The following is a 14,114-nucleotide window of genomic DNA, read 5'->3' on the forward strand; positions in this document are numbered from 1 at the left end:
GTGCACGGTACATCCAAACCGTCATCGAACCCATTGTTCTACCATTCCTAGACCGGCAAGGGAACTTGCTGTTCCAACAGGACAATGCACGTCCGCATGTATCCCGTGCCACCCAACGTGCTCTAGAAGGTGTAAGTCAACTACCCTGGCCAGCAAGATCTCCGGATCTGTCCCCCATTGAGCATGTTTGGGACTGGATGAAGCGTCGTCTCACGCGGTCTGCACGTCCAGCACGAACGCTGGTCCAACTGAGGCGCCAGGTGGAAATGGCATGGCAAGCCGTTCCACAGGACTACATCCAGCATCTCTACGATCGTCTCCATGGGAGAATAGCAGCCTGCATTGCTGCGAAAGGTGGATATACACTGTACTAGTGCCGACATTGTGCATGCTCTGTTGCCTGTGTCTATGTGCCTGTGGTTCTGTCAGTGTGATCATGTGATGTATCTGACCCCAGGAATGTGTCAATAAAGTTTCCCCTTCCTGGGACAATGAATTCACGGTGTTCTTATTTCAATTTCCAGGAGTGTATGTTTACAATGATAATAGACTTGGATGCTTGGTTGCACCTGATATCCAGCACGGTAGCCATGTACTCTGTTGGTTGTAGCCCCCTGACCACACAGGGATTGCTCTGCTGATGCCTGCACCGTTAACTCCCCACGTATGCTGAGAAGTAGATGCCTGTCACCCTGGGGAATCGGGACTCCCAGCAATGGCCATACTGCCAGGTGGTCTCTACTGTGGCTGAGTGGTGCCTGTGGGGAGGGCTCCTGGTCGGAGTGGGTGGTTTCAGAGTGGATAACACGCGATGAAGCATAGTACATTATCCCTTGCTGGTGGTCAAACACTAGCAGTCTCTAAGCTTTCATGGGCTCTGTTCAACGCACAGAAGTACAGTCCCAAATCGTTCCCCTCCCTCGCCACACTATGGGAGGAACATCAGGCTAAGGATGGCAGCGGCTCTTATTCGCCCCAGTACCTTGTATGTTCGAGAGCTGATGGGGAATCTTTCATGACGATAAAGCCTCAGTTTTTTGTTGAGCATTTAGAGGACAAGTTTGGGGAGTTGGAGGGTTTGTCCAAAATGCGATCTGGGTCAGTCCTGATAAAAACAGCATCCACTGCCCAGTCATGGACTTTACATGCTTGTAAGAAGTTGGGGTATGTTTCTGTTGTCATCTCACCACATAAGAGCTTAAATATGGTCAAGGCTATTAGCTTCCACAGGGACCTTCTTTTGCAGTCTGATGACGAGCTGTGCATCAATTTAGAGCGGCAAGGTGTTCATTTCATCCGGCGCGCCCATCAGGGTCCGAGGGATAATCAGGTTGCCACCAGTGCTTTCATCTTGGCCTTCAAGCGTGACACTGTACCCGAGAAGGTCAAGGTGATGGTCTACCACTGTGATGTAAAGCCCTACATACTCTCCCAATGTGGTACTTTAAATGCTGGAAGTTCAGCCATATGTCTTCCCGCTATACTTCCAGCATCACATGTCAAGATTGTGGACGTCCATCACATCCTAATAATCCATGTGCCCTGCCTCCCATCTGTCTCAACTGCGGAGAGCACCATTCGCCTTGCTTGCCTGACTGGAGGATTCTCCAGAAAGAAAGGAAAATTATGGAGTACAAGACCCTGGGCTGACTGACCTACACTGAGGCTAAGTGGAAATTTGAACGCCTACATCCTGTACGTATGACATCGCCTTATGCTGCCACTACAACAGTTCTAGCCCTATCAGCTCTGCCAAACTCAGTCACCTCTCAGAGCCAGAAGACTACACCTGCCCATTTGATGGTGGGGGGCACTTCCCTCTCTGTTGCTCCTGCACCACCTACTTCAGGAGCAACATCCCCCCAACCATCTGGGATATCAGTCCCCACTTCTGCTCCGGAGAATCTTAAGTCTTCTTCGGCTCCTCTCGCTAGGAAAGGGGTACCTTGGATCCCTCCCTTCCGAGGTTTCTGCTAGTGGGAAAGATGACACCCACCAGTGGCTGAAGAGCCCAAAAGCAGATGGTCGTAGGGCTTCATGGTCATCCTCAGTCCCGGAGACTGAATCAGTGAAGTCCTCCCAGCCAGGGAAACCCAAAGAGCAGCAAGAGAAATCCAAAAAGATGATCCCCCAAGACCAAGTAGTTGCAGTGGCACCCACACCACCGCTACCTACAAGCTCATCATCTGGGGATAAGGTGGAGATTCTGGCGTCTGCTGAGGACCTATATCTCGCCAGATCCTCAGACACAATGGATATAGACTGCTCAGGCAATAAGTCGGTGGCAGCAGATGACATCATTCTCTAGTTTAATTGTGGCGGTTTTTTCCATCGCCTGGCTGAGCTACGGCAACTGTTAAGCTTTACATCTGCTTTCTGCATTGCCCTCCAGAAACATGGTTCCTAGCGATGCGGACCCCTGCCCCCCACGGCTGTAAGGGATATTACAGGAACCATAGTGATTATAATCAAGTGTCAGGTGGAGTTTGTGTCTGTCCTGAACTCGATATGTAATGAACCTGTGACTCTTCAAACTCCTCTTGAAGCTGTGGCTTTCAGAACGACGACACAGGAAATAACTGTCTGCAATGTATATCTTCCTCCAGATGGTGCAGTACCCCTGAACATATTGACTGCACTGATTGATCAACTCCCTAAACCTTTCCTACTTTTGGGAGACTTCAACACCAATAACCCCATGTGGGGTGACACCATACTTACTGGCCGAGGCAGAGATGTCGAAAATTTACTGCCTCATTTCGACCTCTGCCTCTTAAATACTGGGGCCGTCACACACTTCAGTGTGGATCATGGTAGTCACCCAGCCATTGATTTATCAATTTTCAGCCCAGGACTTCTCCCATCTATCCACTGGAGAGCACATGACGACCTGTGTGGTAGTGACCACTTCCCCATCTTCCTGCCACTGCCCCAGCATCAGGCCCACGGACACCTGTCCAGATGGCCTTGCATCTCTTCGCCATGATTTTCAGCTTCCTTCTTTGTCCTGTCTCCCACATTCCCTCCCAACACCCCCCTTGGTTAGTTCCATGGCACCGGTTCGGATGGATCTCCGCTGAGGTCCGAAAGATTATGTTCCCCCGTTGGTGTTCCGTTGTGTTTTCCGCCAAATTTTATGGGAGTTTCGGGATGCTGTTGTCTTTTGCACCGATGGCTCTAAATCTGCTGATCGTGTGGGATATGCCTTCACGTCCTCTGTTGGCATGGTAAATCATCTCGTGCCAACTGCATGTGGGGTGTTTACTGCAGAATTTATGGCAGTTTCTCAGGCCCTTACCTTTATTATACAGTCCCAACACAACCACGTTTTGTTATGTATGGACTCAATGAGTGGCCTTCAGGCTATTGACCGGTGTTTTTCCCGCCATCCCTTGGTCTCGGCCACCCATGACCGTCTCACTGATCTTCACCATGCTGCTTGTTCTGTTGACTTCCTTTGGGTCCCTGGCCATGTGGGTATCCCAGGTAACGAGCGCATTTGCGGCTTCATATCAAATCCCACTGTGCACAATCATGTGCCAACTCTTGGGAGGCTACCTCCCTGTTTAATAACTTCGTGCACTTAAGGTGACACCTGTCCCGTGGCATTCTTCCTTCTGCCTCTCCCGAAAGGACTCAACCACCCTGTGTCGTCTCCACTTCGGCCATACCAGGCTGACCCCTGGTTTTCTTTTGCGTAATGAGCCACCCCCACTTTGTGGTTGTGGAGCCTTCCAGTCAGTGGTCCACATTTTGGTGGAATTCCCCCTTCTTTTGGCTCTGCGTACTGAGTACAGACTTGCCTGCACTGTACCTTTAATATTGGCAGATGATTCCCGGATGGTTGAACTGGTTCTCAGTTTCCTCTGTGAAAGTGGTTTCTATTTTCAGTTCTAAGGTTTTTAATCTCCCTCTGGAGTAGGGGCAGGGCGGTGAGGGTTGGGGTGTTTCCCACTGTAAGCTGTGTTTGGGGATTCCTGACTCCCCTGCCTGGCCTAGATCCTCTTTTCTCTCCCTTTTACTCTGTTTTAATCACTTTTTAGATTTGGTTAGTCTCCTTTTACAATACGCAGTTTTACATTCTAGCGGTTGAATGCTTTTGAATAGCGGGTGGTCTTGCCTGTACTGCATCAGAGGTGAGATATTTCCTGCCTCTAGCATAGCCTTGGGGTTGCCCACTTGCTGACTTCCCTCCTTTTGTTTTCACCATTGACAACATGACTGCACTTTTACATGGTTCCCCCCCCCCCCCCCCCCCTTCCCCAGTTATGACTCTTCTGAGACGTAAATCTGGCCGAATGGACCACCTTTGAAACAAAAGACTGATGACCTTGCTGTTTGGTCCCTTCAACCCCAATCAACCAACCAACCAACCTGCACCATGATGACCTACCTATGCCGGAGCTGTGCCCGGCTGACAGTGGCCCATATCTTGGTGAGCTGTCCTTCTTTGGCTGCCCTGCGATGGACTCTTCAGTTACTGGACTCATTGCCATTAATTTTAGCTGACAATGCTTCATCGGCTAATTTAGTTTTACGTTTTATACGTGACGATGGGTTTTATCATTCTATATAAGTTTTTGCATATGTCCTTTGTCCCTTTGTGTTCTCCACCCTAATGCTTTTAAGCTGGATGTTTTAATGTGTCACCGAGTGACTGGCTTTTTCTTTTTATTCTTGTGGCCGGCCAGCCACAGTCATATGGTCTCTTGTTTTGTTTTATCTGTTCTACCTGTTTCCTGCTTCTCTCTGTAGTTTTCTTTTCCTGTTTTGTCCATAGTAGTGTTGGTTGTCCTTCTGTTGTTCTTCTAGTTCTTCCAGTCTCCTGTTATTGTGCTGTTTGTCTCCTTTCTTTTCTTCTTTCCCTTGTGTAATTATTTTAGCGGGAACAAGGGATGATGACCTCACAGTTTGGTCCCTTCCCCCCCTCCTTTGAACCAACCAATTTGCGTACCATTATAGATTTTCTTGTATGGAATTTTGTGGAAAAACAGCCAGTTTTGAACAGTGTCATATGGGGACGGACATATGATAAATATAGTGTGGACATGACATGAATTAAGACAAGCTAAAATCAAGTATTTGATATCTTACTTGGTAAAGTGTTGGCTTATAATGTTAGATCAGCTACATTTTATAGCATTGATTTCCATTCTGTTGATTTCATAATACTTTTGTTTTGCCAGGTTTCCAACAATGGGTTAAACACACACCACAATAAAATGTAGAACTACATTGTTGGTGTTGCTGTTATATTATACCTTCAATTATACAGGTTTAAGTAATTTTAAGGAAATTGTTTTCAAGTACATTTGTACCAAGTATATCATGCATGCAGTATACTAATTGATGTGATACTTTTTTCTAATTATTTTTCAGTTGACTCAAAAGCAATAGACCAATCAGGAGCAATTCCAGATAACATTTTAGAGAATTTGAAGTCATTAGGTCTATTTGGACAACAAATTCCCGTTGAATTTGGTGGCCTTGGTCTGAATGCAACTGAGTACGCTCGGCTGGGAGAAGTCATAGCTCTTGATGGCTCCATAGCTGTCACACTTGCAGCACATCAAGCAATTGGCTTGAAGGTAACATACTTCACTGACATTTATAAATATTTTCATGCTATCCTATGCCAATTTCCTAAATGATATAAGACACAAAACTGCACAATTCCACAATGAGGCATAGCTACCCACCTTACTTGTAAATTATAAGCAGTGAACCTGCAGAGGGAACTGCAATGAAGTTTAAGGTTTTGAATTTACATTTTTCTCAAAATGCTACTACAAGAGACATAAATGCAAACTGTTACATGTATTTGCTGTATGGATTAAGAAGGTATGAGTGAAGCTATGATCCTTGATAATGGTAGGAGAGCTCAGAACATAGTAGAGAGAATATGACACAGGACAGAGAAGATACAGTTGGAAAACTATCAAATGATAATCCAGAGTTTATTTTAAATAAAGTAAAAAGAGAAATCATCATTCAGCACAGTGGAGACAGAATGGATGGTGAAATATCGTAGTTAGAGGGAAGAGCATGGTGAGAAGAAATTAACAATATGATGAGAAGGGATGTGAATTATAATTTAGAAAACAGGTAATAAAAATAGATAGGCTAAGAAATAGTTACTAGACATAGGTGCAAGTTAAAATATAAATAATTAATGAAAGAAGAAAAGTGAAATGTGAGTACATAAGTGAGGCAAAAAATACGACATAAAATGTAAGACATGCTGAGCAGTGGGCAGACATGCATGGTCTGCAACTGGATGGTCGTCCTGGCATTTGGCCACTGTCTGAAAGTAACCATTCATATGGCTTGCCAGCATATTTGTGGTCATACTCACATAGAAAACAAGGCAGAGGTTATGATGATGATAGTGTAAGATGTGGCTGCTTTCAGAGGTCATCCTGCATCTCACTGCATAGGTATTATCAGAGATGGGGTTAAATAAGGGTCTGATGTACATATGTATAGCACAGGTCTTGCATCTGGGTATTCCACAGGGATGTGACCCATACATAGTTCAGGAGGTGGGAATGGTTGGGACATAGTGACTGACGAGAATTCTGCATTGAGTGGTTGCTGAGTACCAATTTTTGGGAGGTGTGAAAGGATGTTCAGTAGAATGTTTCTTATTTCATGTCATGACAAGAGTTAGTCAAAGTTGATGGAAAACATTATTCAGTTGTTCTTTTCCCATGTGGTATTGAGCTGTGTGGCTGATTGTCAATATGTGCAATCATCTGATTGAAACCAGATGGGGTGGTTAGTTTCTGTCTGCAAAAGCATTGGCTAAAATTTTAGCATATTGGGAGAAGGTGATCTGCTTGCCAGGACACACAGGATCCATCAGTGGCTGCAGTGTATGGAAGGGTTTGTTTGATGTTGAATTGGTGGCAGTGGTTGAAGTCTAAGTGTTGTTGGCTTTTGATAGGTTTAAAGTGAAAAAGGGATCCCTGTGGAGTCATCAGGAAGGTGGCGGTCAACAACTAGGAATGTAGGGAGTAAGCTACACGTACTGCCTGGGTTGTGCCAAATGGCAAACACCTCATGGAATTCTGCCAGTTCAGTATCATATGGTTTCCCAAGCTGGAAGCAGGTGAGTGCTGTTCGTTCTCTGTAACCATAAGCTCTATGCATACTTCAGAAAAACCATGTGTTATGCTGTTGAAACATGACTTTCATCCATTCACTCATTGACCAGTGTGGTGGGGCAGTTGACAGCTGCGAAACAAAAGCCAAAGTTTCAAAATAATGATTTAAGAAATCATTCATGCAGGAGAATCATATGAACATACTGACATTTGACCATCAAACAGATTCCTGTATGGACGACATAGTAAATATATACATATATCGCCAGGTCTGGATGAAATCCTGGATCAGTTTTACAAAGAGCACGCTATACCAATGGCCCTATACTTAGGTTGCGTTTATCATGAATCTCTCACCCAGCACAAAGTTCCAAGTGACTGGAAAAAAAAAAACCACAGATGACTCTTGTTCATTAGAAGCGAAAAAGAATGGACCAGCAAAATTATAGTCAAATATGAATAATGTAGGTTTGCTGCAGAATCCTTGAACATATTCTCAGTTTTAATATAACAGATTTTCCTGAGACCGAGAAGCTTTTGTCCACGAATCAGCATGGTTTTAGGAAGTATTGCCCATGCAAAACTCTGCTTGCCCTTTTCTCACATGATATACTGCAAACTATGGATGGAGGGCAACAGACAGATTCCATAGTTGTAGATTTCCAGAAAGCATTTTACACGGTACCCCACTGCAAACTGTTAACAAAGGTATGAACATGGGGAGTAGGCTCCCAGATATGTGAGGCATCCAAAGACTTAATAGAACCCAGTATGTTGGCCTCAACAGTGAGTTTTCATCACAGACAATGGAATTGTCATGAGTGCCCTAGCGAAATGTTATAGGACTGGTATTATTTTCTGTATACATAAACGATCCGGCGGACATGGTGGGCAGCAGTTCGTGGTTGTTTGCTAATGATGCTGTGGTGTACAGGAAGATGTCTAAGGTGAGTGACTGTAGGAGGATACAAGATTACTTATACAAAAATTCCTAGTCAGAGTGATGAATGACAGCTACCTCTAAATGTACAAAAATGTAAGTTAATGCAGATGAGTAGGAAAAGCAACCTCATAATGTTTGAATATGGTATTAGTAGTGTCCTGCTTGGCACTGTCACATTGTTTAAATTTCTGGGCACAACGTTGCAGAGCAATATGAAATGGAATGAGCATGTGAGGATTGTTGTAGGAAAAGCGAATGGCCGACTTTATTTTATCGGGAGAACTTTGGGAAAATGTGGTTCACCTTTAAAGGAGACTGCATATAGGCACTATTGTGACCTATTCTTGAGTACTGCTCGAGTGTTTGGATCAGATTAAAGGAACACTTCAAAGCCATTCAGAGGCCAGCTGCTAGATTTGTTACTGGTAGTTTCTAACAACAAGCGTTACAGAGATGCTTCGAGAACTCAAATGGGAATCCCTGGAGGGGAGGTGATGTTCTTTTAAAGGGAAACTATTGAGAAAATTTAGAGAACTATCATATGAAGTTGACTGCAGATGATTCTACTGCTGCCAACATGCATTTTGCATAAGAACCATGAAGATAAGGTACAAGAAATTAGAGCTCATTTCGAGGCATTAGAAAGTCATTTTTCCCTCTCTCCATTTGTGAATGGAACAAGAAAGGAAATGACTAGTAATGGTATGGGGTACCTTCTGCCAAGCACTTAGGTGGAATTCAGAGTATGTATGTAGATGTAGATGTTATAGAAAGTGGGGATATTTGCTTGGTTGCAACGATGCTAAAAACTGTGTGCCGGACCGGCACACAGTTTTAATCTACCAGGAAGTTTCATATCAGCGCACACTCCGCTGCAGAGTGAAAATCTCATTCTGGAATGCTAAAAACCTGTGAAGGGGGAAAATTTTTAACTTGAAAGTGTGCTAAATACTGCTCGTATTAAACTGATGATCTGTAAGAAAGTGTATATAAAAGTCTCATTATGCTGGAAGGTGACATTGGGTCTTTTGAAAAAGTATCTTTTGTAATCAAAAGCACTGTCAGATCAGAAAACCAGTGTTGGAATAGAACATTTATCATAGGAACATCTCTCACCGAGTTACAAAAGGTGAAACAGTTTGGTGAATATTCAGGATCTGTGAAACTTCACAACTCTCTGAACTCGGCAGGGGGCTGTACCACATAGAAGTCTCATGAGGATTGTTATCCAAAAAAGTTGAAAGTGAATGGAAAGAAGCGGTGTTGATATGGGTAACTTAATGAAGCAGGTGAATGGTGAGGTAGAGAAAGCAGCTGTATTTCTACTCACTGTCGGTATATCAGTGGTACAGAAATACATCAAAACTGGTTTTTTCTATGTCAAGGTGCAATCATATGCCAGACTGAAGGTGTATTGAGTGCCAACACTGTAACATGTGGTGGGTGTGACAAAGTGGCACACCGACCTGAAATACTATGGTCAGTGAAACTACTGCTTCTTCTTCTTCTTCTTCTTCTTCTTCTTCTTCGTGAAATGCTTCTGCTTATGCAGGTCATTCACAAAGCCTCTTCCAAGTTTCTTTTCTCCCACAGTCTATAAGTTAGAATCTCCATCCATTGCAGTCCTTTTTTCTCTCCATCTTGTTTGTGGTCATTCAGATTGTGTCCATTCTAGGGCTCTTCTCAGAAGTCTTTCTGATCCCACTTTTTTAATGTAGCCAAACCTTTTAAGCCTATTACTCTCTGTAGTTTCTTTTAGGTGCTTGATCTGCAGGGTTTGTAATATTGTTTCATTTCTTACCCTGTACCTTCTTGTTTTGTCCACAATCCTTCATAGAAAGTGCACCTCTGTTGCTTGTATTCTGCTCAGATCTTTTTGTCAAAGTCCAGCATTCTGACCTATAGATCAAAATTGGCGGATAATGCCTCATACATCATGACCTTTGCTTTGGCAGGTATTTTCAAATTTCTAATTATATTTGATACACAACTATTCTGCATAAAATGTGCTGTGAATCAAGCAGTTTGCATTCATGAGTGTTCGGCATTCGTTGAAGAAAAGAAAATTCAGGAAATCAAGCTCATACAATGAATCACTTATATTTAATTGAAAAATATCAATCAGGTGATAAAACCATCAGTATGTCAACTGAAATTTGCTGTTGCTGCTTAAAAAATATATATAAATGAATAATATCCCTACAAAAACATCTGTGTAAGCTGGATCAAGTGACGGTGTTTGCAAATGCCCTTTCCAACACACACTTGCTTTTAAGTCAGTCTTACCTACGAGATCATTCACAAACACAGAAGATACAAGTGAGCGAAAGACTGTTATATCTTCCATACCGACTGAAACAGAAAAATCAGTAAATGTGTCTGTCAGGCTGCCTGTTTCAAAACTGAAATATTAAACTGGAAAAGGGCACAGGACCAGAAATCCTGGACTAAAACCTTTAGCCCATATTGACTTCATTTCAACTACTATGTCATGCTAGTCTATCAGCAGAGGCTATAGGTCTTCAAAGTATCTATAATGAAAGTAGCTTTAGAAGCCAAAAGTGAATGGAAAGCTGTATGGAAGACAGCCTGTATGGGGGTTGAATGACTGGTGCTTTTCTGCAACTGGGAACAGGCAAGTATGCATGAGGAGGTCGAATTGCAGGCCTTCTGTTCAGAATCTGTCTTTTTGGCTGATAATGGCAAAGTGCCATTATATAATTAAGAAGAGCAAGAAGAGATTATTGCAACACTTCCTGAGGTACTTTCTTTGGAAAAATCTTATGAAGGCAACATTTTTCAGTCAGTACAAAATAAGACTTTTTCCAACACAAAATGTACACACGTGATCACCTGCACACTGCAGAAGTCTGTGAAGCAGTGTGCAGCATACAGCAAAATGTATGCACGGCATTCAGAAATTCCTTTAACAAACTTCTAGGACTTGGGGAGGAGAGTGAGTAGATAATATTTTGAAACCAAACCCATGTCTGGAAACATACCATTTCTGTGCTACAACTACTTGAAGACACGTTAGTAATGCTACCGAGGTGAAAAGGGTATGCGATTGATTGGATGTTGTGCAGAACGATCTTGATAAAGATGACGAGCAGCTCTTTCATTACTGTGAACTTCGCCATTCAGAAGGATCATATTGGTGTATTCTGCAAATCTGTGCTTGCTCAAACATTCACAGACATGTGAATGAGGCTCAAACCAGGTCAGAGAGGTAGGATACATGTTAAATGAAATCCGATCTGACATAATCACTCCCCATCGTGACAACCCTGTTGCATACCTACCTAGCAAACATGTTTTCTAATGGCTGTAGCATGGAAACAGTAAATTTCTGGATATGGTCTCCTATTCAGAATATTACTAAAAGTCCTAGAAGTTTCTAACATGATATTCTGAACACCCTGTATAGTGGAAACTGAGAAAACAATTAAAAATGTACTAAAGAGCACAAACACCATGCATATTTATAACAAAATGTGAAGTGTGTGGTGGCAGAACATCAGGACAACCACTGCCAGGATGTAGATTTCAGTAATGTACGAATGCTAGCCAAAGAATGTAACAGCTATAAAAGGAAAGTCCAAGACATGGTTGAGATCTCTAAGAACAAAAGTAATTTCAATAAATAGGACAGCTACAGGATTCTGACTTCGTGTCGTCTTGCCATCAAGTATGTAAATACCCAGCCTAACAAATACCAAGATGCCACCTCTGCAGTACAATGGTAATATTTTGGTAAACATTCCTCCTCTCTTTCTCAGTTGGTTGCTATGGAATACCTATGGAACAGCAATGGTCCATCAACAGCAGTTGAAAAAAAAAATAGCCAGTTACTTCACTTCTACAGAACAAATGCAGGAAAACTCCTTTTTTAAAAAAAGCGAATACAACACTAGTCTTAGACAGTTAACAGCTTATCAGCAACACTGGAAGATCCTGAAGGAGGTCTCAGCAGAGGAGTCATAACTTAACACTACGAAGAAAAAATTTGAAGAGAAATATGACACACCTGATAACCTAGAAGCTTTTATCATCAGTGACAATAGCCACTAAAGCATGTAGACTTACAAAGTTGCTATTTTAATTCATGTTCCAAATAAAGTGACAGTGTAGGTGATCTGTGCCCTCTGAAAATTGGGCAGAACATACATTTCAGTACTGCTACAGGTTCATTCTCTACCATTGATCTAGCCTTTGTTCTCCAGTCCATGCACACACTACTGCATTATTTCCTGGTCTTTATACTCTACCAGACCCAACAGTGCTCATAAGAAAGCCACAAAGTTATGTGCTTGGCAAGACAAATTTGACACCATATAGCCAATTGGTTGTGTTAGAATGTAGAAACTGTGTCCAGAAATCTGTGAAACAAATCATTGGCTTGAGACACCATGTCAGTGTAGCATCTATACCAAAGTCTTCTGGACAACTATGATGACAGCCTGTATGTTGGTTGAATGACTGATGCGAAGTGTCATTATATAATTAAGTAGAGAGAGAAGAGATTGTTGCAGCACTTCCCTAGCTCCATCAGCCATTGCACTAAACCAACAAGTATCGGAAGCTGTTGGGATGATTTCAGTGGAGAAAGGTGGTGTATCATACTAATGCTGCAATGAAGTATGAGAACACCATGACTGACAAGAGAGACTTTACAGAAACAGTGACAGAGAATTTAACTCAAATCACTGCCATTGCTAGCCAGGATTCTGCATCCTGTATCCACAGAGTGATTGTTGAGAAGTACAAATGCGGCTGCACAATGCAACAAGGCTTCAGGTCATGACAAAATCCTTTGAAGCATGTTACAATAACTCACTAAATATAATAAATAAATCCTCCCAAAATTTTTTAATGTTACTGTCATTCTGTTAAGCTCCCTGATTGTAAAATGGGCGACACCATTAAAAATTTTGATGATAAACTTATGTGGTTGCCGTACCTGAGGAATCTGAGGACTTATATCCTTAAAGATTGTACACTACTGGCCATTAAAATTGCTACACCAAGAAGAAATGAAGATGATAAATGGGTATTCATTGGACAAATATATTATACTAGAACTGACATGTGATTACATTTTCATGCAATTTGGGTGCATAGATCCTGAGAAATCAGTACCCAGAACAACCACCTCTGGCCGTAATAACGGCCTTGATACGCCTGGGCATTGAGTCAAACAGAGCTTGGATGGCGTGTACAGGTACAGCTGCCCATGCAGCTTCAACACAATACCATAGTTCATTAAGAGTAGTGACTGGCGTATTGTGATGAGCCAGTTGCTCGGCCATCATTGACCAGACGTTTTCAGTTGGTGAGAGATCTGGAGAGTGTGCTGGCCAGGGCAGCAGTCAAACATTTTCTGTGTCCAGAAAGTCCCGTACAGGACCTGCAACATGCGGTCATGCATTATCCTGCTGAAATGTATGGTTTCGCAGGTATAGAATGAAGGGTAGAGCCATGGGTCGTAACACATCTGAAATGTAACGTGCACTGTTCAAAGTGCCGTCAATGCGAACAAGAGGTGACCGAGATGTGTAACCAATGGCATCCCATACCATCACGCCGGGTGATACACCAGTATGGCAATGACGAATACACACTTCCAATGTGCGTTCACCACGATGTCACCAAACATGGATGCGACCATCATGATGCTGTAAACAGTACCTGGATTCATCCGAAAAAATGACGTTTTGCCATTCATGCTCCCAGGTTCGTCGTCCATCACAAGCGCTCCAGTCTGTCAAGGGTAACCGCAGCCATGGTCTCCGAGCTGATAGTCCATGCTGCTGCAAACGTTGTCAAACTGTTCGTGCAGATGGTTGTTGTCTTGCAAATGTCCCCATCTGTTGACTCAAGGATCGAGACGTGGCTGCACGATCCGTTACAGCCATGCCTGTAATCTCGACTGATAGTGATACGAGGCTGTTGGGATCCAGCACGGCGTTCCATATTACACTCCTGAACCCACCGAATCCATATTCTGCTAACAGTCATTGGATCTCAACCAACACGAGCAGCAGTGTCGCGATACGATAAACCGC

General features: G+C 43.0%; 1 protein-coding gene across 1 annotated transcript in view; it reads left to right on the forward strand.

The window, feature by feature from the left end:
* Positions 1-14,114, forward strand: part of LOC126248600 (complex I assembly factor ACAD9, mitochondrial-like) — a 106,265-nt gene that overhangs the window by 41,219 nt on the left and 50,932 nt on the right. Inside the window, exon 2 of the mRNA XM_049949736.1 lies at positions 5,380-5,588. Coding sequence (XP_049805693.1) covers positions 5,380-5,588 — 209 coding nt within the window. The remainder of the gene's footprint in view (positions 1-5,379; positions 5,589-14,114) is intronic.

Source organism: Schistocerca nitens, chromosome 3 (genome assembly GCF_023898315.1).
Source record: "Schistocerca nitens isolate TAMUIC-IGC-003100 chromosome 3, iqSchNite1.1, whole genome shotgun sequence".
In the NCBI taxonomy this organism is placed as follows: Eukaryota; Metazoa; Arthropoda; class Insecta; order Orthoptera; family Acrididae; genus Schistocerca; species Schistocerca nitens.